At 38.8% G+C, this 26076-nt stretch overlaps 1 protein-coding gene across 3 annotated transcripts in view; it reads right to left on the minus strand.

The window, feature by feature from the left end:
* LOC146004984 (uncharacterized) overlaps positions 1-25776 on the minus strand; it is a 62400-nt gene extending 36624 nt beyond the window's left edge. Inside the window, exons 1-6 of one of the 3 annotated variants that reach the window (XM_083144075.1) lie at positions 25620-25776; positions 11480-15573; positions 8262-8473; positions 5449-5624; positions 3905-4115; positions 2028-2171 (exon numbers count right to left, since the gene is read on the minus strand). In XM_083144075.1, coding sequence (XP_083000201.1) covers positions 2028-2171; positions 3905-4115; positions 5449-5624; positions 8262-8473; positions 11480-15368 — 4632 coding nt within the window. In that variant the 5' untranslated portion in view covers positions 15369-15573; positions 25620-25776. Of the gene's footprint in view, positions 1-2027; positions 2172-3904; positions 4116-5444; positions 5625-8261; positions 8474-11479; positions 15574-25478; positions 25498-25619 lie in introns of those variants that run through there. The other 2 variants (XM_083144076.1, XM_083144077.1) reach the window with 2 other exon arrangements.
* Between the last annotated feature and the right edge of the window lie 300 nt (positions 25777-26076).

Genomic DNA, 26076 nt, shown 5'->3' on the forward strand with positions numbered 1-26076 from the left:
CTAGAATTTTTCTACTCCTACATCTTGGCAAGTACACAGAACGTTTAATTTTCCCCGAATCTTCTGATTCTCAGCTACATTCTAAGAAATTTCCAACTTTTTCATTCGCATATTGATGTTCTTGACTTTTCCAAGTTCTCCACGATTTCTAGGACAGTAGAAACCATGGATTTAAAGTACAGTAGAGCGTCGGTTATCCGAAGTAATTGGGGGACATGGGTGTTCGGAAAACTGGTTTGTTCGGATAATTGAACTGTACATGTTTATTTGCCAAAAAGAAGTACTGTACAGTAAATTTATTCATAAAAACAGGCATCTCTTTAAGTATGTATTACAAAGTAACGTACAAAGGCAACTTTAGTAGGAATATATAGTATGTGGTACAGTTTATTAAACAAAAATATGTACATATTACATACGCATTTTGCATGAACAATACACACAGTACACAAAATTAACGTTTAAAAAAATCCTTTATTTTGGTCTGTCTAAGCAAGCCTACACGCTTACGAGCAGCTAAGTCACGTACTTTTTTCATTACAGATATCTGAAAGTGAGCGAGTACACAGTTCGGTTAAGCAGTCGTTCGGTTGACCGACGTTCGGATAATCGACGCTCTACTGTAGTTATAAAATTATTTATTTCCAGCACAAGTAGTTATTCTTTAAAAAAAAACAACTTCAAAGCTGTTAAGAACCTTAATAGTTTTGTGTGACATTATTATCTTTTTAATGCTGACTTAACCCATCTGCATACATAATCGTCGAATCGACGGCCTGTCTGGACATTCACTTGCCATACCTAGTCGTCGAATCTGCAGGTTCCCGATTTTCATCACGTAGTTTCTTTTTCATTCAATAGATAGCAGAGGTTGTATGATCTTTCAAATCTATGGCGTGTATGTTTGTGCTGCTAATTTTTACAATATTTGACATTTTGTCTTGCTGTGCAACCATCACGGGAGATGGCCAAATTTAAATGGTATTTCATAGCACATTTGGCATTTAAATGGTACACGGATGGGTTAATGGACGGGTTGGGCTTGTAGACCTATAAACTGGCATCCTAACCACCGAAATGTGCATCTACTGTTCTAAAACCAGGAGTAGCTACTCAGTTGGCCATTCCATCAACATGATCGTGGGATCAAATTTTTCAACCTTTTCACCTATCTCAATTCATTTCAAACCACGATTTAAGTTGATACAAAAGTTACAAACAGCAACAAAACCAAGGTACATGATGATGTGACTCTCTTAGTTTGAACAATTTTGATTGACTTCAGGGAACCACAAACTTTTAAAAATAATTGATTAATTCAGAAATAATTGATGGGTTATAAAAACATATTGCAAGTATTGAACTACTTGCATTAATGAAACCAGTCCAGAACCAACGAGAAATTCGCAGTTTCCATTTAACACCTACAAATGTTCAATGTATGCACCACGGGTCACACGGCACGCATCAACACGATAGTCTACTTCTTGCAACGCTTGCATCAACATGGGACTGTCGATAGTGTCTATCGCTGCGATGATACGTTCCTGTAGGTATGCAATATTATGCTGCATCAGTGGGACGAATACCCAGTCTTTGATGAAACCCACCAAAAGAAATGACACAGTGTAAAGTCTGTGATCTTGTGGACCGAAACATTGAACAAAAAACTGAGTGTTGAAGGTGATTTGAGCATCGCCTAGCGGAAGGGATGTGAACTCTCAGCTTAACAAAACATACATGCCCAAACTTATGGCATTCCTCAATGATTCTGGACTGGTTTCATTAACGTATTAAGTTCAATAGTTTACTTGCAATAAATTTTTTTAACCCCCTCAATTATTTCTGAAACACCTGGTACACGTGAAAAATGCATGTTAATTACTGGAATTTCTGGTCAAAACATACATCTACTTTCATAAATGTTCCAGAATTTGAACACTTGTTTTAGGCACTTTTACAGGGCTGCACATTGAAAATGGTCAATTGTTCAACACATGCATATCAAAAGAAAGGCACTGCCTTACCTGAGATGACTGCGAGGCCATGCTTCTGACTGTTGGAATAAGCTCTTCCTGAAAGCGGGCTGGCCACAATATCCTCGTGACCAAACCAAAATTTAGGGCCTCACTGGCGGTGAGTTTCCGGCAAGCGAACAGAAGCTCACTAGTCTGCAATTCACAAGGAACGAGGGTCAGGTCCATGCACGAGACACGTCTGGAACTTACATCAAACTTCTACTAGGTCTATATCAACACGATAACCCTCACCGGATGCACGAGAACCTGCCTAAATTATTCTCCCTTGTAATTAATATAATTACTGTATCTGCCGACATATAAGATGCACTTTTTACCTTTAAAAATAGGTCTGAAGAACACGGTGCGTCTTATAAGGCGATACTCAGTTTTTCATTACCTTCATATCTGGAAATTTTCTCTGTTCTGAGTTAGACAATTCCTTGCTTGCTTGTGTGTGGCAAAGAGGATTAAAATGTATTCTTTCCTAGTTAAATTAGGTAAGTTATTTGTTGAAAGTAGACCTACAAATTACTTTATATTTGAAATACTGTAAATTAATTACAAATTCAGTGATAAAGCCTTTTCCTCAAAAATGTGTACAAAATGTCAAACACCCTGGAAAATACAGTAATTCATTATGATGGATTCACTTGAACATTAAGAAATTTATACAAATATGTTATAGCCAGGGGTAGATAAAACTAAAAATAATTCAGGCACGAGCACATTTTTCTTTCTTTTTTTAAAAACATGGGCTAAGAAAGCCATGATTCTAACCAAGATAAGCTAAGAAATGTGATCTTAAAACATTTAATTTATTAATTAATACAAAATTAGATTAAAAGTAATTAACTATTTGACCGGAGTGGCTTTCCTAAAAAAGGCTCAACCGGTAACAGCTTGAATATGCAACATATTCTAATATATGTATGGCTGACTCTACCATATCACTGCAGATTTTAAAATTCGGCTAGCCAAGTGCAAAAATTTATAATGGCTTGTGTATTATTCCGATTTAATGATACAGATGATACAGCTACCCTGCATTGCACTTTCATATATTATTTCTTAGATGCACAAGAACATAATTTTCGGACTTGCCACTTTATCTAAAAGGTAGGAAACACATTTTTAGCGTCGATTTAGATTAGTGATTGTATATTTCAGTGAATATATCATTGAATACTAGCCAGCATCTCCTCCGATGTAAAGTTTAGGACTGCCAAACTAAATTTATCTTCAGACAACAGGTGGCAGCACCACAGGAAACATTTTGCAGTGAACTGTCCCACTGTTGTATACAAGGTGTTTTAAAAGTCCTGCAGGATTCTAAAAACCTATAACTTTTAAAGTAATACGTGCATTACAACGAAATATTGTTTGTTACACAGAGGAAACTTTAAAATTAATGTCTGATGTGGTTTGGTTCATTGCCAGATGTCCAGCTGGGCACCATTCAAGTCCAAACACACTTGCAATCTTCATGTGAATCTGAGAATTGCGTTCTGACGGTGCTTGCATCCTGTAGCCTTAAACATTTCATACCATTTCTGGATACTTGTCTCCACTGGAGGTGTTTTTCCAAACATTGTTTCCAACCTTCAAAACAAAAGATTCTAACTCGGTAAGCCATAACACGCATTGAGCTTTTTCCTGCATCAATGCAATCTTGGAACCACGTGAGCACCTGCACACATGTCATTCAGCAGTGTGGGCAGAACAAAATTTTACTGTATAAAAAAAATGTCGTAATGCACCTATTAATTTAAAGTTATAGCTTTATAGAATCCTGCATGACTTTTAAAACACACTGCATTGAAGGTATTGTTGGCAACACTGAAACCAAGCAGAAAAATACCCAGTTACTTGACAAATGAACTTACCGCTGCATTCCCCAGCATATGTGGAAGAGTAAGGGTTGCAGCCCCTTCAGGTACTTGTCCCAGTTTTGCATAGGGTGCATAAAATGTTGCCTTGTCGCTCGCATACACCATATCGAAGAAAGGGAGCATAGTGACACCCAAACCTATAGCAGCTCCGTGCACACCTGCTACGAGCGGTTTGTTGAACATGGCAAGTGCTTTGATAAACTCCCTGCAAGCAAAGAAAGAAGCAAATAATGAATCTCTTGTCTTACTATAGTTTTAGCTGCTTTACATATTATTTTCTCTACATTTATACATCTAAAAGAGACTTCAAAAAGACAGCAATGAAACATTGAGCTAACAAAAGACAGTTGCATTATTGAATTTAAAGTTGCCTTTTCAAAGTATTACTGGTGTACTTCTAGGAGAGGGGGGAGGGAGGGAGAGAGGGAGAGGGAGGGAGAGAGAGAGAGAGACAGAGACAGAGAGAGAGAGAGAGAGAGAGACAGAGACAGAGAGAGAGAGGGAGAGGGAGAGGGAGAGGGAGAGGGAGAGGGAGAGGGAGATCACTGGGAATATATTAGTTATCTCAGTTATTTTTGCCAATCACAATTAAATGCTTCCTTCGCAGCACAGCTTCACCATCATTATAGTTCCTGGTAGTCACATGATATTCGCAATATTTAAAAAATCCACATAACTTCGTTTCTTTCATAACAGCCATGGCCACATGATACTACCTACTCCTAACTGAACATAACAAGGGATGTATCTTACATACAGCAGCCATAATGGAAGCAACACTAATGCGAAGGTGGTAATTTTAATCGCAAATACACAATATACCTAAGCACAGGGTGTAAAAAAAAAAGGGGGCTTAAGAAAAACAAAGTAACATATTTTCTTCATTGATAAGACATTCATATGTACTATGTGTGAATTACTCACAAGATTAACAATATAAATTCAGTTTTACTTACGTTTTTTGCGAGTATAGTTCGTTCTTCAATTACGACATTTTGAGAGATAACTTCTCTCTTCTTCAGGTTATAAGCAATTCATAGGGTCTTAGCTTCGTCAAATTATTTCTTCCATAGTCAACAGGATTAAGGATTAGGTGAAATGTGATATTTTGATGAAGCTAAGACCCTATGAATTGCTTATAACCTGAAGAAGAGAGAAGTTATCTCTCAAAATGTCGTAATTGAAGTACGAACTATACTCGCAAAAAACGTTAAGTAAAACTGAATTTATATTATTGATAAGACATACAGGCTCTAAATTTCACAGGGGTTGTCACTATTCTATGGAATATAATCTACTGCGTTTTTGCAATTTTCAACTTGTGATTGTCATTTAGTCCTGTATCTTAATCTTGAGAACCTGGCAAACCCCGAGTCTTCTGGTCCCATCAAGTTTCACCATTACAGCTCTGGCACTTGGCCAGATACTGACAGTTGACACAACCATGGCATCAGGATATTATTTGTTTGGTTTTACCAATTGCCTAAAAGAAGGATAAATAGAAGTAATTACCGTTCCACAACAGTAACAATACTTACTTCACAGCCTGTGCTAGTTCCTGGGCAGCCTTTCTCCTCTTGTCAGTGTTGTTGTAGAGCAACTGATGGAGGTCAATGCCTTGACAAAATGAACTTCCAGTGGAAGACAGAAGCACAACACGGCAGGTTTCGTCCTTGCGACACTGGTGCAGGGCCTCTCGAAGTTCACGTAATACCTGATTGACACAAAGAAATTCCAGAATTACCAACTAACGATTTCGAGCATTGTTTCTTATTTAAAAAAATAAAAGCAACACAATTAAATATGCTCTGCTTATCAACACTCCATACTAGTTACAAAAACTAAACTTGATCAATTACATTAACCCCATCCGCTTACCTAGTCGTCGAATCGACTGCCTGTCTGGATGTCTGGACGTTCGCTTGCCGTACCTAGTCCTTGAATCGACGGGTTCCCGATTTCCATCACGTAGTTTCTTTTTCTGTCACTAGATGGCAGAGGTTGTATGATCTTTCAAATCTATGACGTGTATGTTTGTGCTGCTAAGATTTTCATACCATTTCAAGCGTGTTTCGTTCAGTAATTTCTCATGTAAACAAATCTTCATTTGTTACGTCTTGCAAACATGTTGCGTAAGAATGTTGTAGAAGATTCTGCGATTGAAAAGTTGCATTTCGATACCGATGAAGAAGAAAATGTGGATTTTGGAAGTGGAGATGAACACGAGGGTTCATTTTGTGTTAGTGAAATTGAAGAATGTAGTGAAAGTGAGGAAGAGGTGGCTGTGGCAGGAACAAAACGAAAGGTTGAGGAATGGAAATGGAATGGAAAGATGTGTGTGATCAAAATTATTAGGTGAGTTTCTAATTATCTTTCAAAGTAAACTGCATATGTGCATACTTATTACTATACTTCCACTTCAATATATAAAATTTTCACGTAAATTGCTTGAATAGTTTTCACAATATTTGACATCTTGCCTTGCTGTGCAACCTTCACGGGAGATAGCCAAATTTCAATGATATTTCATGGCAAAAAATTTGGCATTTAAATGGTATGCGGATGGGTTAAAAGAGGAACATAAGCGAGTTTGAAAATAAAACCCTTAGGAAAATATTTGGACCTAAAAGGGATGAGACAGGTGAGTGGAGAAGGTTACATAATATAGAACTGAAGTGGGCAGGCCATGTGGCATGAATGGGAGGAAAGAAGAGTTTACAGGATTTTTGGGAAACCTGATGGTAAGGGACCTGTAGGAACGCCAAGGCAAAGATTGAGGGAAAACATAAGGATGGAGAAGATTGGATTGATCTTGCCCTTTCGGGTTTAAGATTGCTAGAGAAGTAAGTAAGTATACTAAGTGCAATTTTGCACTACTGTTGACACCAAAACCTGGATATTTCAACATTTTAAAACGTTGTGAGCAGGTCTTATAAATTTAGATCTAAACCATTTCTAGATTAATTGAAATTGACATTCTGGTGTAACATGCAATTTCATATCAGAGTACATTTTTATGAAAAATGCTTTCTAAGAAATTGTTCAAAGAAATAAGTTAAAACAAACAAGATATACATAAAAACCATAACAAAAGCTTCCAAGTTACGTTATAGTATTTGAACACAAACTCTTCTCTGCGAAAAACATTCCATTTGATATGCTATCATATAAGGTATTATAGGTTTTTGCAGCCATAAATGAAAACGACTGATATGGCTGTGTGTTGCAGCAAGGAGGATTACATTTTAATTTGGTTCTTGAATGGTGATTGTGCACACTGGTGCGAGGGATCAACAAGTCTGCCAAATATGAAGACTACTAGATTTAATAATAAATTTATATGCAAGGCAATATGTATGCAGTAGTAGCCTAAGGTACATATTCACGATATTATTATTATTAGAGCCACATATTTGTGGTGAATAAAATTTCGGTACAAAAACTTGGCATATTTCGGGATCAAAAGTGGTATATAAAATGGCATTTCGCTGTTAAAATGATGAATAAAAACCAAAATATCATTTAAAAACTATAGTGATTACACAAAATTAACATTTCACTTCAAACAGCACATTTATATAGTTATTAAATTTATTCCTTTATAAAGGAGTTCATTTTTGTCTCTCAAATATTTACAGCAGAATTAATCAATTTTCTGCGATTTGCATAAACCACAGGGTAATTCAGACCTCAGAAGGTGTCGTGTTGGTAAATAAACCCATTTAGTGTTTAAGAGTTTATTTCGCATCATTTCATGACAAAACATACTAACAAAAAGCACCTCACACCTTTCAAAACATGAAAAATTAACACTACAATGTGTTATCTCACATTTAGTGTTTCCCTCAAAAACAAAATATGCATACCCCTAATTATTATTTACGAAAGGTAAAATGTGCTCATATCTTGGGATACAAAACATGAACTGAATGCAGCATTTTGACATTTTTAAAAAATTTTACTTGCAAAGTTCTATTTATTCTACCAGAGTACAGAGTACACCAAATCCTTTAATCCAACTAGATCCTCTCTCAGGGATGGAAAAGTCTTTGTGGGCTAATTCACTAAGTCTTGCTGAAAAGGATTCGGGCCAGCATCCGCAGCAGAGTGGTGGGCACAGCATACTATAATGTCGGGGGTTCCAGGTTTGAACCACAGCCTGGGGAGTGTTCTTTGCAAGTGTTCCTGCATCCATTTCATCACAAAACTTGTGCTCATCTTCTCAATTAGACAAAAAATGGCAGAAATGTGAAGTAAGATACACTAAATCAATCAATCCATTCCCAAGGAAGGATCAACTTAGATCTGAAAAATTATTCAGCCGATAACGAATATTCTAATTCTGAATTACCTGCACGTTGAAGCTGTTCTTCATCTTCGTAGATGCAGGAGTGAGGATGATTTGTACCAAATTCTCGTAGCGACGTAGGTTAATGTCTCTGTAAATGAATGTGCCCGCACATTGCCGTATACTTGATCTCTGCTTGGCGAACTCCTCTCCCTCCAAGCCTTTCCTCTTCTTCAGGTTTTCGTTCTCCAGGGTCTTCACCAGATTAGAATAGCCTGCAAGAAGAATGACATGATGCAACAGGAAACGGCCGACACACAAACGTATGATAACCATTGTTAGTTGCCAATTCAGCAATCATCAAACAATTCCTACTTTCGTTTTTCTTGTATGTACGCATTGCTTGCATTGTAGAAATATTTTCCTGTAGTTTACAATTATTACAAGCATAAGAAAACAGTTTTTCGTTGTGACGTTTCAGGAGAACACACGCTCCCTTCATCAGACATTTATTTTCATTTTGACTAAATATACAGTTATAACAATGGTTAGAAATTTTTAAACAAAAATAATCCGTTATATAATGTATGTTGTCAATGTTACATTATTGTAATATAGCAACTTAACTGTGAAAAGAAGCAGTCTGTTTTATTTTTATTTCAGATAAAAAAATATTTTTTTATTTAAAATTATGAATCCCAAATATCATCAGGTAATTCAAAGTCATCATTGTTTTCACAAAGTCTCTTGATGTTTTCTGTTATATTAAATTTTAAAGATGGTGGCTTACTCCATTTGTGAAAAAGAAAACTCCATACTGGATCTATGTTACAATTTTCATTATTTAATTTATTCCAGTGTTCTTCTGCAATGAACGAGCTTCCCAGACATTCAACTCTATGTTTCCCGTCAATCTTTTTAAAACCCTTATCTTTTTAATGAAATGCATCTCTTCGATGATGTGAGCTGACAAACCTGAACATCCATTATATAACTGATTCTTTTTGTTTAAAAAATTGCTAACCATTGTTATAACTGTATCTTTAGTCAAAATGAAAATAAATGTCTGATGAAGGGAGCGTGTGTTCTCCTGAAACGTCACAACGAAAAACTGTTTTCTTATGCTTGTAATAACCGTAAACTACAGGAAAATAATTCCTACTTTGTTTTCAAAGTTCGCTTCATGCTCAATGTCAACAGATAGGGCTTGGCTGGATCTTTGGCCGTCGCCACAAATTTTCCTCTTTTCTGAAAAATGTTATGATTTTGCAAAATTTGGAAAATGACATCTGCTTGTCATCTATCTGCTTAGAATTCCTACTAGAGCACTCTAGTAAATCTTCATGAGGTTTGCCTTTCTCCTTGTCTAGATATTATCAATAGTTTAATAGACTTACATAGCCACAAAATCACAAAATAGAGAATGTGTGGAGAACTAATGCCACATCCAGTATGTCCCTTCGTGGCACAGTATCATGCTGACAGGAGAGCTTTGCCTTTCAAATACACAAGATTACCCGTAGAAAATTCAGACCCCTGAATCCATAGCTATCCACTATCCTTATAATTCTATAAAAAGTTCCTGACGCTACATGAGCAACCAATTATAAGGGTCAGTCATATGAAAATAGGCCAATCACCAAAAAGTTTCATTGAAAATGTATTCCCTTCAAAGTAATCCCCATAACTGTTAACATGTTTATCCCAGTGAAACCGATGGTGACAAATGTGTCTCTTCAGGTCGCCAAAAAATGTGACAATCGCATGGGGAAGTATCTGGGAGGATACTGAAGCGTTTCCCGACCAAATGCTTGAAGCATGTCTAACCAGACTGGAAGTTTGATTTTTTGATTTGAATTTAAAAATGTTGGGAGCATCAGCACTTAGGCTATTTTGAACACGTCACATTATACGGGGTCCAGCCCCTTACCATAACTAAAAAAGCATAATTGCAGTGTCGTGTTACTAAAATATTAAAATATTCTAACTTTCGTTAACCTTTTGAGTCCCAAGGCCATTTTCACAAGTAAGCCTCTCGGTCCCGAGCCGATTTTGAGCAAAATGCAGAGTTTCAATTAAATGAGTGTAGATCGGAGACTAATTGCCCTAGAGAGATGAGTGATATACCGTTGTACGCGGAATGAACCAGAGATTCAGACTATATGAAATTTATGCAAATTCGGCGAATATATATGGAGGGGGAAATTCCCAAAAGGAATGGTGGGCACGCCACTGATTCAAGCTTCAAAATGCAGCGGTACCTTGAAATGACTATAGCTCAGAAACTAAATGCCTTAGAGATATGAAAGATATACCGTTGTACGCAGAATGAATCACAGATTCAGACGATATATATTTTATGCACATTCGGCGTACATATGGAGGGGGAAAGGAGGGAAATCCCATCAAAAATACTTTTCTTAAAAAAATGGCGTTTCCCCCTGCCCCCCCAAAAAAAATTTCAAAATGCACGAAATGCAAAATTTATGCAAATTTGGCGTATATATGGAGGGGGAAGGGAGAAAACCCCCAAAAATTATTTTTAAAAATTGTTGAAATGTTTGAAATTTATATTTTCCCTTGAAAAGAGAAGTCCCTTTTCCCGCCTTTTCACCTCTATTTTCATGAAGAAAAAAAAAAGTGCAAAAAACATTTCTGTTAAATACATGTGTTAGGAACAATATAAAAGAAAAAAATCGAAATTCTAGCCAAAAATAGAAAAGTTATAACGTAAAAACTATGACCTTGACACAGCGTCTCGATCGAGACGCTTGGGACCGTGAGGGTTACAGTTGGGTATCTCATTCGAGATGCTTGGGATCCAAAAGGTTAAAAGCTGAGGCTGTAAACGGGCACTCAGCACACACAAGGACAAAAAACAGGACAACACACACAAAATTATACTGGCCAGAGTGCCAGTCGCCAGAGCCTCGTTTGACCAGGGTGTACTGTGTGGAAGTAAGGTTGATATTTGGGTGTACTATATGGAAGGTCACCCCTTACACCACCAGACTGGAAGTGTGGGGGGGCAAGCATTATCACGGAGTCTAATTCATGCATCTCTAATCCCACTTCCTACACAACAAACAACGAGTGTGTACGAGCGAGTTATCAATGTGCTTTCCTTCTTTCCCACAGATGACAGTATCAATCGTAAACAAGTGTTACCAACATTTGCATGCTGCTAGTTCTATGTATGGTGACCAGTTTTCATTTGACTGGCCTTTATACATGTACGGCTTATTATGCAAGAAAACAAAACAATCAAATGCATTACTTACTGGCAGCGTTGGGACTCAATGGAGCTACCATCTTCGCATCCTTCTTCGTTGGATGTCGAATTGGTGTGGGACTCTTGGAACCTCGACTTGGTGACGGTGTCACACCCAACGAGCTACCTTTCTTCTTTGCTTTCGGATCCACATTTAAAGATGAGCTTTGTGCATCGTCGTTTGTATTTTCAACTCCAATCCACAAGGGTGAAGTTTCTTGAGCCCCCGATGCAGCATCGTCTTTTGATTTTTTCACCTTTTGGCCCTTCTTTGCCATCGTGCCAAGAAGCAGGCCTTTCCTGAAATTCTTCGACATCTCGGTCTTCAATTTCATCTTCACAGCTGCGCTGATCTTCTTCTGTAAGGCAGGTTGATTCCCAAAGTTCCTTTTCTTGTCGAATATTGCTTTCTTTGCCAATTTGGTGCTGATTCCAAGCTCTTTACATCTTAGCTCCAGCAGCTTCTCGGGGCTGTGATCGGAGCTGCTAGCAGTTCCGTAAGGCATCATCTTCGTGACCCCTTCTTTCTTCTTCTTGTCCTTAAGAAGAGACATTTTCCTAGGCTTTTTCATGACGAACGCCGACTTGCTATTTAAGTCTTTCAGTTTACCCGCAAGCTCCATGTGAAGACCAGATAACGTGCTACCATGCAACGTATCGACGTTGATCTTCAACTGCTGACCGTAGGCACCGGAACGAGACGTCGACGGACGCTCGTTGTCGAAACTGGGTCTCCTTGTTGGACTGGTGCTTCGACTTGAGAACGAGCTACTCGAGGAATGCCTGTGAATGATTCTAGAAGCTTCCGCCGGTAGCCTTGATGGGAACACGAAGGACTGCGATGGAGACGGGGAATCGATCGGAGTGATGCTAGGCGGAGACTTGTCCTCCTCGCCAAATTCAGCAAGTTTGGTCTCGGCAAAATCAGTCAGTTTGGTGCTGGTTTGGTTCTGTTCCATGATCGGGTACCTCTGTGTCGAAGCAACTCTTCGATTAGCACGCATTGACAGTTGCCGAGGAACCGTCGTCGTGCTTAACCGCATGACGGCATTCTTAACCAATCTTGACTTCAAGTTCAGCTCTTGCTGGTTCTGATGCCTGACCTGCCTTCCCAATGCCCATTTTGCACCAGGCTTCGATAGGCTTGACGTGCTTCTCCTCACTCTCTGGCTTCCATCCAACAGAAGGTTCACGGCTCCTTCGTCGATGAACAGTGTGTCCAACTCTCTCATTTTTGTCCGGCGTCTCTTTGTGGAATCTTCAGATGCCGATGCATCAAATGTCTCAAAGCTGGAAACACTTGGTGTTGTTTTGTGAGAGCTATTGAACGTTATGATGGACTTAAAAACATCAGCACGTTTATCGGAATTCTCTTGGGTTAGAACGTCCTCTTTATTTGAAGTAGAGTGTTGCACAGTCGTCGTGACACTTTCCTCCGCTTGACCATTTACCTGCTTGCTTGTGACATTTGGCAATCTTGTTGGACTTCTGTTCACCTTCTGTTCTTTGGCAGCTTGGCCACCACCTTCATTTGTTACCTCTGCACTTGCTTTGCCCATCAGTTCTTTTCTGGTAGCGTTCTCACTTTGCACCAAAACAGGAGGTTTTATGGAATTCTGCTGCGCATTTGAACTTACTGCAGTATCATTTGAAGAAACTTTGGCACTGACTTTCGAAACCCTCATAATTCTCTGGCTCCTTAGTGTATTACACCGTGTTACGTTTGTGTCATCATCTTTCTTACGTCTTGCAACCCTGGTAGGCAAATCAGCAGGTTTACTGTTTTCTGCAACCTGATTGGTCCTATTTGCCATAACATTTCTTGTGGCTACTCTCACATTTCCAGCTTTCATTTCGCTTGATCCATTGACTTGATTTTCCTCAATGCTAGCTTCCTTAGCATCAATGCCTGTCACCTTGTCTTCATCATCGACGGAAGCGTCTATCTTTCTCTTTACACCCCTCCCTTTCACTATCTTCCTCCCACCTTCTGGCTTCTGACCACCAGCAGCTTGTTCCTTGCTCTCGCTCACTTCCGCATCTTTCTTGGCAGCAGCAAATAGTAGCCTTCGCCTGCGCTGCGTTCCCAACACTTTCTCCTTCTCGTTTTGCATCTTCAGATTTGTTGCTCCTTGTTTCTTCTTTCCTTTTGCCGTTTCAGTTCCCGCCGCATCAGTTTCTTGAGCCGCAGCATCTTTCTCTGGACCAAGTTTCTTCGTGCTTGGAGATCTCTTTGGTATCTTCCGTTGAGGGTGGGCATCGCCGTTGCTCAACTTTACCTCGCCCTCGCCTTCAGTCCCTGGAATGCCATTTTCGCTAGCAGAAGGAACGTTCTTCTTAGCTCCTTTAGCTTTTGTTTTCTTCTCAGCCGTATCCACTTTCCGCTTCTGATCAGACCTTTTCCTTTTCACCTTTGGTTGGTCCTCGGTCGCATTTAAGGCACTTTTATCACCCTCTGTCTTTCCATCCACTCCATTCTCACCATTCTCCGTGCCATCCTTCTTGGCTCTCCTCGGCACACGCTTCACTGCTCCCTCCCTCCTGGCCGTCTTTGGTTGTCTCTTCGGCAATTCCATGAGCTGTTTCAAGGCCAATTCCTTTTCCATTTCGGGATCAAGCTTCTGAGGGGTCCCGTAATGATGCGTCATGTCCAATTCGAACTGCCCGTCTCTCCAGAGCTGGTCCGAATACAGAGTATCCATATCAGGAGCTGCCAAAGGATCTGGTATCATTGACAGTGGAATGTACGTCTCCTGCCCGTCAAGCAAACCTTGATGGAAACCGCTGTTCAGTAACGAAGAGTGGATCTTCATAGCTCCACCGTCTGGTTGACCCGATGGGGTTATCCTGTTTGCCAAGCGGTGAGTCAACTTCAGGGCAAAATAGTAATCATTGCCTTCGGGAGTGACTGGATTCCTTTTCAACGATCGCTGCAGCAGTTCCTGCGCTATCTCTTCTTGCGTTACAATCTGACTCGTTAGGTTCCTGTAAGGTATTCGTACACCTAGTCGTGGTTTCTGTGGTCTGCGGCCTCTGCCCGACGAGTCCTCCATGGGATTATCTAGACTGCGACCCATCAGATGGGGTGGAATTGCATAATTCGGTGACGCACTCTCTTGCATCCTTCTAGCTCCAGGCTGCGGCATGTTTAAGGATAGATGCTGAGCCCTGCCTGGCACTGCGACCGCTTTCCCTTGCGAGTGAGACACGACTTGAGGCGTTGCTGCTGCTGACAACCTTTCCGGCAGAGCTACGAGATGCGGGGACCCATCAGAGGAGGGAGTGAGCTGCGGGGCCGTCGCTGCTGATGCAGCTGTCCCAGTCACAAGACGAGTGGTTGTGGTAGTTCTCGTAAACTGAGACGTAGATGTGCTCGTGCGAAACGCAGCTAAAGACGAAGATGATCCAAAGGGCGAGGTCGAGACTGCAACTTGAGACTGGCCGATTGACTGATGTCCGCTGCCAGTTTGTTTCGAGGGCAGAGATACAATCTGGTATGAACCGATTGTTAGCGTGTTCCTTGATGAATCGGTGAGGTGCGATGAAATTTGCAAAGGCACGGATGAAAACTTTGACAACAAATTCGACGCAGCAGCCGTGGGCCTAGCAAGTTTTGAAGGTGAATTGCAATTTGCCTGTGTGTCTTCTGAACCCCTCGATGCTTTGGGAAGCAATTGTTTTCCGCTTATCAATGCTTGCGGTGGACTGAGGGACCTTGCTGGAGAGTACACCCTCGGACTCCCTTGCGTCTTTTTGACCGGTATGTGGTCAGATTCCCTCAAATGATTGCCGTGCTCGTTGTGTCGCGGCACAGCAACAACTTCATAAATGTAGTTTCCGACGCGTGACGTGGACAGGACCTTTTCATTCTCAATCCTGAAGTCACTCTGTAGTGCCATTCTCTGCTACTTTCTTAACTTTTTAGACATTCCATCAAGTTTAATCTTTTTCTAAGCGTCTAGTCACAATATAATTTACAAACTACAACTGTCTGTGACATCTTGAACACAGCAATGCACTACATGGAAAGGCACTCATTCTCAGCAAGGCACACACATTCAGTACAGGTCCTGTAAGCGTGTTGCATGTCTGAAGTTACAGCACCTGTAAGTAAAAAAGCACTTCAATAACATTTGCCAATTAGTCATAACTTTCAACAAATATGCTAAGATACATTGAACGAGAAAGGTCAGAATGTGTAATGGCTTTTATGACTTGTACAGAGTGTGTGAAATGAGTTTAGAATATTGGAAATCACGGTGGGAGTAGGTTTCAAGTTCAGAGAAACTCCGAAGTATTCTTTCAAAATGGAAAAACTTAGTATATGTGCAGATGAAGAAAAGTGCTGTAAAACTGAGACGACAAACCTAACCTATTCATAAGAGTACATGTAGCACTTGCGAGTGTACCTGACATGACCAACCTATTCGAGTAAGAATAAAAAAAATTGACAAATGGCAAAAACTGTGCATGTTTCTAAACACATACTGAACAGATTTTCTGCATTTTTCTTTCACATATTTTTATTTATGCTTACTCAGATAAGTTAAGCAAGTCAGGTTTGGTGTTCTTAGAATTATAATGGCATTCCCAAGTGCTCACAGAACTACCACTTACACTTATGAATAGGTTAGGTTCGTTGTCTCAGTTTTATTTCTTCATCTTCTGAACATATACAAAGTTCCTTCATGTGAAAAGAATGTTGCAGACAGTTGTGAATTTAGATAATCACTTGCACAGCCTACTTTTCACAACACAATTCCATACAAATTAATACTGTCTGCATCTACATTTCCTGGCAGGTTTTCAGACAAAGTTCCAACTCTGTATTCAGCTATCATAATAAACACACTTTTTGTACATGAATTGAATTCTGTACATAACCACAAGAGCATACAAGTTTTCTCATTACTTATTACATTTTTCTGCAAAACTGCTCCTATGTTTCTATAAGCCCACTTTATGCACAGAAGGGCCAACCAGGACTGGAACTACAATGGAATCGGAACCACTGTGTGCATCCACCAGGTATCAAACCCAGGACCCCTTGATTACAAGGTGACCTTACCACTACCCCTTCCGGGATGCCCTCTCCTGTACATGTATACAACATTCTCCATGTGAAAATGCTTCAGACAGGATTCTACACTCGCTCCTCTACAACTTTAAAAATCATCACACAATTGAAACTGCAACCACTTCTTCTCAATACAAATGATATGCACACACACATCAACACTAAGTTAAATCATTATTTTGTACTTATGGCATCCTTTACGTTACTGATTCAGAACATACCACATGAAATGCCAGTACTGTTAGTCATAAAATGCCCTTTTAAGCTTTGTGTCTATAACTAAAAAATACTAATATGAATTTTGTGGTAATGGACAGATGCAACACTAGCAAATGGTGACAATAGTTTTTAAGGTTAAAGTTAATAACACCACCCACTAAAGAAATAATCATTACTAAATTGACACCTTTTGGTACTTTTGTATTATACGGACTACCTCATTGCATTGCTCAAGTGATTTACTTCTTTGTGTAATTGTGTAATCGACATTCATTATGATACGTACCTAAGCTAATCAAATACAGTGTTCCTACTATGTCCATAAGTGTTTCTTTTGCTTCCCCAGATAATAGGTAGTCCATATAATACTAAAGTACCCACCTCTCTTTGACAGAAAAAATCCTAAATTGAGCCTTGCACCCAAAACACCCGATTTCATCTACATGGTAATGTAGCTTCAATATCTAAATTTCCACTACCATGAAAAACACTGAATGCTATTTTTTTCTGATATCACATGCTACTGTTTTTATTGCATGTAAAGTAAAGTGCTCCCCTGTGCTTTGCACCATGCCATGAAGGCGTATAGGGAGTGTGGGGTTAGGGCCCACATTTTCTCGGCGTATAGGGGGTGTGGGATTAGGGCCCCACACTTTCTCGATCTCGGCTGAGCTGGGGGTGATGTGATCAGCACCGCACCCCTGACCACCTTTACCCCCAGTTTCCTCCAGGTACCCACTTTATACGATGCTGGGTGGGCACCAGAGCCGCTTGAAAAAGTCCCGCTTCTCCCCTGCCGGGGATCGAACCCGGGTCTCTTGAACGGTAGTCAGAACATTTAGTTCTTAAAGTGAAAATAATATTAAGTTGTCACTGGGTTTGTGTTTCTATGTTTCCCAGTGTTGACTTCATGCTACATGCCCTGGTAAAAAGTGGACAATTTTCCATGGTATACAAATTTTATTGTTACTGATCTTTTTAGCTCCTGGAGATGTATGGTTTTGTGTAGGCTGCGGCGGCTCAGTCGGTAACGCGTCTGACTACCATGCTCAAGGTCTCAGGTTCGATCCCCAGCCGGTTCAAATCCGGGAACTTTTCTAACGTTGTAAGCGGCCCCGGCACCCACCCAGCGTCGAATGGGGGGAAACCCTGGGGGGTAAAGGCAGTCAGGGGCGTGATGCTGATCACATCACCCCCACTCATGACCGGATCAAGAAAGTGTGGGGCGTTACCCCCACACCCCCTATACGCCTTCATGGCATGGTGCATGGTGCTAAGTACAAGGGAGCACTTTACTTTTTACACCAGGAATCAAATATCTCTAATATTGCTTGTTTCTTTACTCTGAAACAGATTTTATGTAGGCACACATAAAAAGCAGTGGTGTATTCTCAACATTTGACCTGGTATACTGCACGTATTTTATTTTTTTGCATATTTGTTAATATTAATTAGATGTAATAGAAATAAAACACCAAAGTAAATCAAAAACCAAAGTCTGACAACTTCAAATTTTCCAGCAATATCTACATGTAGGCCTATACAAAATGTTGATTTAGCAGCAATAAACAAGGCAGCATGGGAAAATACACCACTGGGTGAAAGTGGCTTGTCACTCATGTGCCACTCGACATATCACCTGCAACCTCATAGGAAGATGCAAATTTTCAACATACTTATGACTATAGTCTTCTTCCACTCGTTAAGAGTGACAGTGACCTTTAAGATCGAAGCAATAAGCGACATGTCTCTCTTGGAAACCACCCTTCAGAAATAAATGCAACTTTCTGAACCAAAGCAACAGAACAAGCTGCGCATGTCATTCACTGGGTTGTTTTCTCAATACCATGCATCATGTCATTTTGGTATGTTGTTCCCTTTTTAATTTTAGACTGAAGGGGACCGTGTTGCTTGTCGTCTGGCACTCTTTGCTTCAGTCTGAAAATTCCATTAAGAGTATTAATATTTTTGCATTTGTTACAAGTTAGGACTGTTGCATTTAATACTGATATTATTTTTTTATCTCTACAAAAGAAGCACTAGGTTTGATGACAATTCAACATCTTTCTCACTTTTGGAGAATGCATACAACCAATCTTTACCAATAAAAAAATTGAAAACAGTGAAAGGTTTTTAATTACAAGGGGCCATACTTTGGGATCAAATATCTCTGTTATTTGAGGTTTCTGTACCCTCAATCAAATATGTTACATAAAACATCAACATGTTAATAAAAGTGTGGCAAGTCTCAATGGTGTACCGCTGGTCAGTGGCCCAGAATGTTATTTTACTATATTTTGCTAACTTCACATACACTATATTTTATGCCTGCATTAGGGTGACCAGGTAATTATTGGACACACAATATCGGGGTAAATATTGGACACGGACCAAAAACCATGTTGTAACATAATTTGTTACATCTAACCAACCAACATTTGTTAATTGCATATCCAGCCAGCAATGCTCTGATTAATTATTGGGATGAGATTAGTACATTTCTCAAAAAATATATTAATAAAACAAAGCGCTTCAAAAAATGGTTTACTTTTTTCAAATGAAACAAAATTGTGTATATGTTCGTTTTCTTTTACTTCATCTTGAATTTTGTAATGCACAGTCTTGGATATGTGTGTGACGGTGGTTTGTGCTCAAAAACACCATTGTAGGATGAACAGTAACAGTATGACATGCATGTTTAGTTATGGGGTAATTATTGGACAGCTTGATTATTGGATTGCATATTGCATATTCCATCTCGTAAACGAAAACTTGATCAGAAAGCAGCTGTCATTACATCAAAAGTATACGACAGGAAAATCCAAGAAAAAGAAATTAAGGAAAAACAGCTTGAAAAAGAAAAACGAAAACTTCGAGAAGAAGCGAAAAAGCAAAGGTCGACTGCATTGGAAAAAAAGAAAGCAGAACAGGTAAAGAAAGCTCAAGAGAAAGCTTTATGTAAGAAGAATGCGAAAAATAATGGCAAGAATTTACAATACCGGATCCTTCTGTAATTTCTATGCTACTGCTTATACTCATGAAATAATTAGTCGTGATGATTTATCTGAGGTTAACATGTTGGGGTGAGGTGTAGAAATTGTAAAATGAGCTTTTCTATTCTCGCAATGATTCTCTGTATACAAGTATGGGAACCATATTTGTTGATAAGAACAACTGACGTTCGCAATTAGTTACGCTGTCTACAGCATTGCCACACTGTTGATTTTGCTTATAACACCATTAAGCCTTGTTTCCATGATTATGAAAAACTAAATATGCTGACCAAGGCAGTAATTTATTTTATTAAAAACATAAACTAACGTAACGTTTCAACCTTCTAGCAAGGTCTTCTTCAGACTCTGTATCAAGTACAAAAGTAACCAGATACAACAAAAGGGCAATATATATACACAAACATTACTCCCTCCAGACTATTTAGAAAGTTGTTTGGAACTTTCTAGCAGATGACTTTCACTTCCCAACTTTACTTTCACCTAAAAGGCTAAACACAATTACTTCCATAGAATGTGGTTGGACTTTTTAATCTCACGCTCTTTTCCCTTCATTTTTCTTCCTTCTCCTCTCCTCTTTTTCTCTTGTCCTTTCCACTCTTTCCAACATCTTCTTCCATTCTTTGTTTAACTTCAGTCCCCCATTCCAGTTCATAGTGTCTTCTTCACCTTTCTTCTCTATTTCCTTGGCTTCCTTCCATTTTCTAACTAGCATTCTCTTCTCCCTTCCTATCTGCTTAGCCTCATCCCACTCTATGTCATGTCCTGTTTCTCTCGTGTGTTTAAATGTTGCATTTCTCTCTCTCTTAAGTCGTACATCATCCCTATGTTGTTTCAACCTGTCTTTCAGCCTTTTTTTCGTTTCTCCTATGTACACACTCTGACATTCTTTACATTTTACTTCGTAGATAATCCCTTCCTCTTCTTCTTCTCTGTTTTCCTTTTTCTTGTTAGCATTCCTCGCTATTCCTAAGATGCTTCTCCCTCCCTTCCTGTAAGTTTTAATTCCCGCTTTCCTAAGCACTTTGCATATCTTTTCTGTGGTCTTCCCCATACTCCTTATTCAAAACCTTCTCTCTTTCTCTTCCTCTTTTTCTTTCTCTTCCAATTCTCCCCTTCCTCTTTTCTTCCTTCTTCTGTTTATGTCCAGTCTATCCTCCTTCTCATAGCCATTCTTTTCCAGCTGTTTCCATAGGCTATTTATTTTGCCTTCTTTTTCACATTCTTTCATGCATATTTTCTTGATTCTGTCCTCCATATTCTTTATAAAATTTATTTTTGTCGCCTCACTTACATCACTTCTTTTGTGGCAGAATACTCCTGCTGCACACTTCTTCTGATGCCAAGCAGTTTCAATTTCTTGTCCTCTTTTCCTTTTCATCAATATATCTAGATAGCTTAACTTGTCTTCTTCTTCTATTTCAAGTTCCAATAATATCCCTCTTTCTTCATCTTGAATTTCTTTGGCAAAAATGTCAAGCTGCCTCTTCGTTCCCTTCCATATGCCAAAACAGTCGTCCACATATCTGCAAAACAGAATCATTTTGTCACCTCCCTTTTCTATCACTTTCCTTTCCCATTCATTCATAACCAATTCAGCCAATGCTGGGCTTAGACTGGGCAATGCTGGGCAACTTTCTAAATAGTCTGGAGGGAGTAATGTTTGTGTATATATATTGCCCTTTTGTTGTATCTGGTTACTTTTGTACTTGATACAGAGTCTGAAGAAGACCTTGCTAGAAGGTTGAAACGTTACGTTAGTTTATGTTTTTAATAAAATAAATTACTGCCTTGGTCAGCATATTTAGTTTTTCATTGATTTTGCTGTACGATCCCACACAGAATTGTGTCGAGGATGACTAAGACGACGACAGTAACAGTGACAATCACGAAGTAGAAGAGCATGTGGAATGTGGACTGAATTGATTACAGGTAAGATTAACATTGATCGTAAAATTGCAGAATACGAAAATGGCATCTTCGATGAATGTTTTTTTATTGGTTCGTTATCACAATTAGCGCAAACCATTCACGGATAGCCCCACTGACCATTCCTGGTAAGGTTAGGTTAGGTTAAGCAAAGAGTTAATTTAAAATTTGGGGTCGTAAAACCATGCACAGGTAACCCCACGAACCATTCATGGTAAGGTTAGGTTAGGCAAGCATAGTTAAAATTTGGGGTCATAGTAATGTCAGGAATATATGTTTTGTTCGTTAAATATTCAAAATGCAAAAACTTGCGATAAATAATGAGCAATCGTGCATTGTCGATTGTGATCATGAACCCCCTTATTTTGCAATTTCTACGCGGGACCCCCAATTTTAACTTCAAATTTGTGATTAGGAGGCCTCAATTAGTGAATATGCGAAATATTACAAAAATCGGGGAGGGGTCTGGTATTCTAAATTCGCTCCAAAATAACCCCAAGCGTTCTGAACAAATCAAAAAGAAAAAGCGTTCCGAACAAATCAAAAAGAAAAAGAAGTCAGCCCTACATACAACAATTTCTTCAAATTCTGCGAGTGGAGACATGGATGAAATTGAATTACAGGACTCGACAGATATTTCTTTTGGTGAGTCTGATGATGAAACCAGTGTACTAGAATAATATGGGAAACACACACCAAGAAGTGTTTGACAACTGAAAGTTCACATTCAGTGTGTGCGTGAACATATTGAAGAAGATTGTATATTCTGTACTATGATACAAGTTGCTATTATGGAAAAGTACAAAATATGCTTTATGAAGACAAAGAAGAAACCTCACACAAATTGCTTAGCGTTGAAATGAAATTTCTCAAATGGTTTGGAGGCAACAGGTAATGGTGGCCACCACAACCAAAAACTGAGATTGTGAAAACACGGTCCTGTGCAAACCGTATCAGTTAATTCATTTCAAATAACGTAACGATGAAGTAAAGTCAATGTTTCAAAGTATCTCTAGACTTAGGAACGAAATATTCCCTACTCTGCCATCTGATCGTGTAATTATTGAAGATGATATGGAAAGTGACAACCTAGTGTAAGCCTATAGCATCTCAATATGCTTTGTTGCAGTGTGTTTGATTAAAAGACATTTGTGCAATGTTTGTAGGCTCACTTGAACAAAGAAGCTGTCTAAACAGTTTCAAGTTTTGAAAAGTTATGTATTTAGTTTTTAGATATAACTGTATTTAGTTCTAATCAGTTAGTTGGAATTTGGTGACAGACGGCACCTCCATATGCTTAAATTTACTTGTTATAGTTTGTGTGATTAAAAAACACCATATGTGCAATGTTTGTACTTGAACAAAGCAGAAATTATTAAAACATTGCCCAAGTAATTAAAAGTCTTGCTAATTTTTACTAGATTCACTGTTATACATTTTTTACAGCAGTATGTAATGTTCAATAATTATCCCACACACAGCACCTATAGTACACACCATTGCCCAGCATTTAGCCCCTGTAGCTCATCTCTGTACTGTGCCGAACAGCTTGAAAATTACTGTCCAATATTTACACTGCTGTGTCCAACAATTGCCCCAAGGGAGGGGTAATTTTTGGACACAGTTTTATTTATTTTTTTCGGCTCAAGTTCCTTTTGTTTTATTGCGATTTGATCATGCTACGAATGCAATTTTTACATGGTTAGATTTCGATTTACGTCTGTTAACACATACTTCGGAGTTTTAGCGATTACTTAAGATTTTGTTCAATATATGCTTTTGTGGTTAGGTTAGGCAGGTTAGGTTTGGTTCCCTTAGCATTAACATAAGGTCCGTAAATGCATTCTACTAAGGTTCCGATTTACTTCTACATTCATTCCCATGCTTCTAAGATATTTACTGTCGCTTGTTGACGGAGAATATTTTGTTCATAAGAAGTGCGTACGGTAATTTTCAAGTTTTTTTTTTCAACATAACTTTTTTTTTTTTTTGAGTCCAGACAGTGCTCATTACTTTAAGGAAGGTTCAAATTTCGTGTGACAATGATTTCCAAAATTCTACAACAATTAGTCTCGGAACCGTTACCTTTTTTTCTACCCCTGAAAGGAATTAGTAAATTTCAACAATGGTACCCGACAGATATATCCAATAGGCATTACCAAAAAAATTGCTGGCTAGAAAAGCACATAAATGTGGGAGCTATGGTAAAAGTTTGATTTTTGTCCAATATTTACCCCGGATCACCCTACATCAAGTAAAACTATCACTTTATGCCCCTTGAACACCAAAACCTATTTGGTATGAGTAATTAAAGCAGCCTGACGAATGCTAAATTAAAAATAATAAATACTTTACATTCGCACAATCACTTAAATACCTCAACTTGGCACCAATTTCTGCAACCAAGAGATTCCTTCTGCACATATGCAAGAAACATCAATCACCTACTTTTCCTTCACACATGCACTGCCATTTCTTAGTTTCACGTGGCTTGTTTCATTCCACTTCATTTGAGCACAAACATTTTTACACGTGCACTTCATTTTTTCATTCACTTGCTCAATTATTAATTACGATCAAGCTTCCATCTCAAAACGTCACCTTTCACAAAAATGTATTTCATCCTGTACTAAAATAACCGTATTTTCTTATTATTATTTCTCATGTTACGGTCAAAAAAATATGCACTTGCACAATATCACACTGACACCTTGCACTTTAAAAAAAAATGTACTTCCATGTTATGTATTCATTTCCATAGTGTTCTATTTACATGCAGAACGAATAGACGAAATATTCACAACCTAAGCACCACACTCGTAACAAAGTAACAATAGTATATTGCACTGTTTACATTTCTTGGTCATCAGTTAATAAAAATCCAAAACTCGCCATTGTAGTTGGAAATTCACAGCGCATCGTTTACACATTTGCATAGACTCTCGCTACTTCCTAGTCACACAATTACGGGTACGCAAAATAACTTCAGAACACAGAAAAAAAAATTAATCACTTTCGAAAAAAACTGAAAAGTTGCTAAATAATTGAGAGCGACAGGGGAAGTACACTGCCGAGGGACTGTAAGGTGTGTTGCCTACCGGTCAGGAATTCACAAGTTTTCGTCACCACACATCACAACTACAAAAACAACAAAAATACACACGATATTTCATCACAATCCAATTATAACAATTTCTACTTCACTCCTTCATATCATAAGCTGTACAATTTATCTGTCTGGAGTTGATTTATTTGTAGGTAACCTGAAACACGATGCACACTAAGTATTTACTTGATCACGAGGCAATATGAATTGAACACTTTGAGTTCCAATAGTAGTTCAGGTCAAGTTTTAATCATTTAATTAATACCAAAAGTTATCAACGTAATAAAGACGACCTTAGCATTAAATTTTTGGAATCAAAACAAAAGTTCATGACCGTATTGGCAATGTGCACCGAAGCCTGTAAATTCATCGTCAATATTTGCAAACAGAATTAATGTTTAAATTATTTAGCACACTAATGTTAGCATTCTCTGGTGTTTAACAGAGGAACTACCCGAAAAAACACAAGGCCAGCAGAGGCAAATTAACTAATTACTATAACTACATGGTAAAACTATTTCAGCAGGTCGTATACTACCTCGTGACTCGGAACAACGTTATAATGGACTAATTCGCAAACGCCTAACCTGTGCGAAGAACCACTTCATTGAATTCCTTTACCACGAAATTCAATAACCCAGTCACACGACAAAGTAAATAGTCTTACAGCTCTTTAAATCGCAATTGTCCATAAGCGTCAGCTTTGCTTCGGTCTGACGTGACAGTCGCTTCTATCCCAAGACGTAAACTTCATGTTGGTCTTGCAAGGAGAACGAAATGGTACCAAGATATGACCCAGAATACTCACATCACTCCGGAGTTTTGTCCTCTTCCAAGTGATTGCTTGTTAACTCGTGTAATCAGGTAACGACGTAATGTCGCTACCAATATGCAAATTACTATCAAAAATGCGCATTACAGATCACAAAATCCGGATAAACGCCAACCTGTTTCTACAGGGAGTGTGGCTGTTGCCAACTGCGCATGCGCGCTAGGTAAGGATGTGAGATTCTCGACGCTGGCTGGCTTCCGGCGCCGGCCTGAGCGAGTCAACTGCATGAGAAATATTCGGTGACTTTAGTGGGCGATTATATTAAAAGAGTGACAGAGTTAACAATATCTTAAATCAAAATAACATACACTTCAATTTTTCTCAGTAAATGGGATATTTTTTCGTATAAACAGAGCATCAGTGGTTATCCATGCTGTAGCAATATTTAACGGTTTTCATCATAATACACTTCGTACATTTATTTACAGGAAGT

This window comes from Lepisma saccharinum, chromosome 22 (assembly GCF_977018435.1).
Source record: "Lepisma saccharinum chromosome 22, izLepSacc3.1, whole genome shotgun sequence".
Classification (NCBI taxonomy): Eukaryota; Metazoa; Arthropoda; class Insecta; order Zygentoma; family Lepismatidae; genus Lepisma; species Lepisma saccharinum.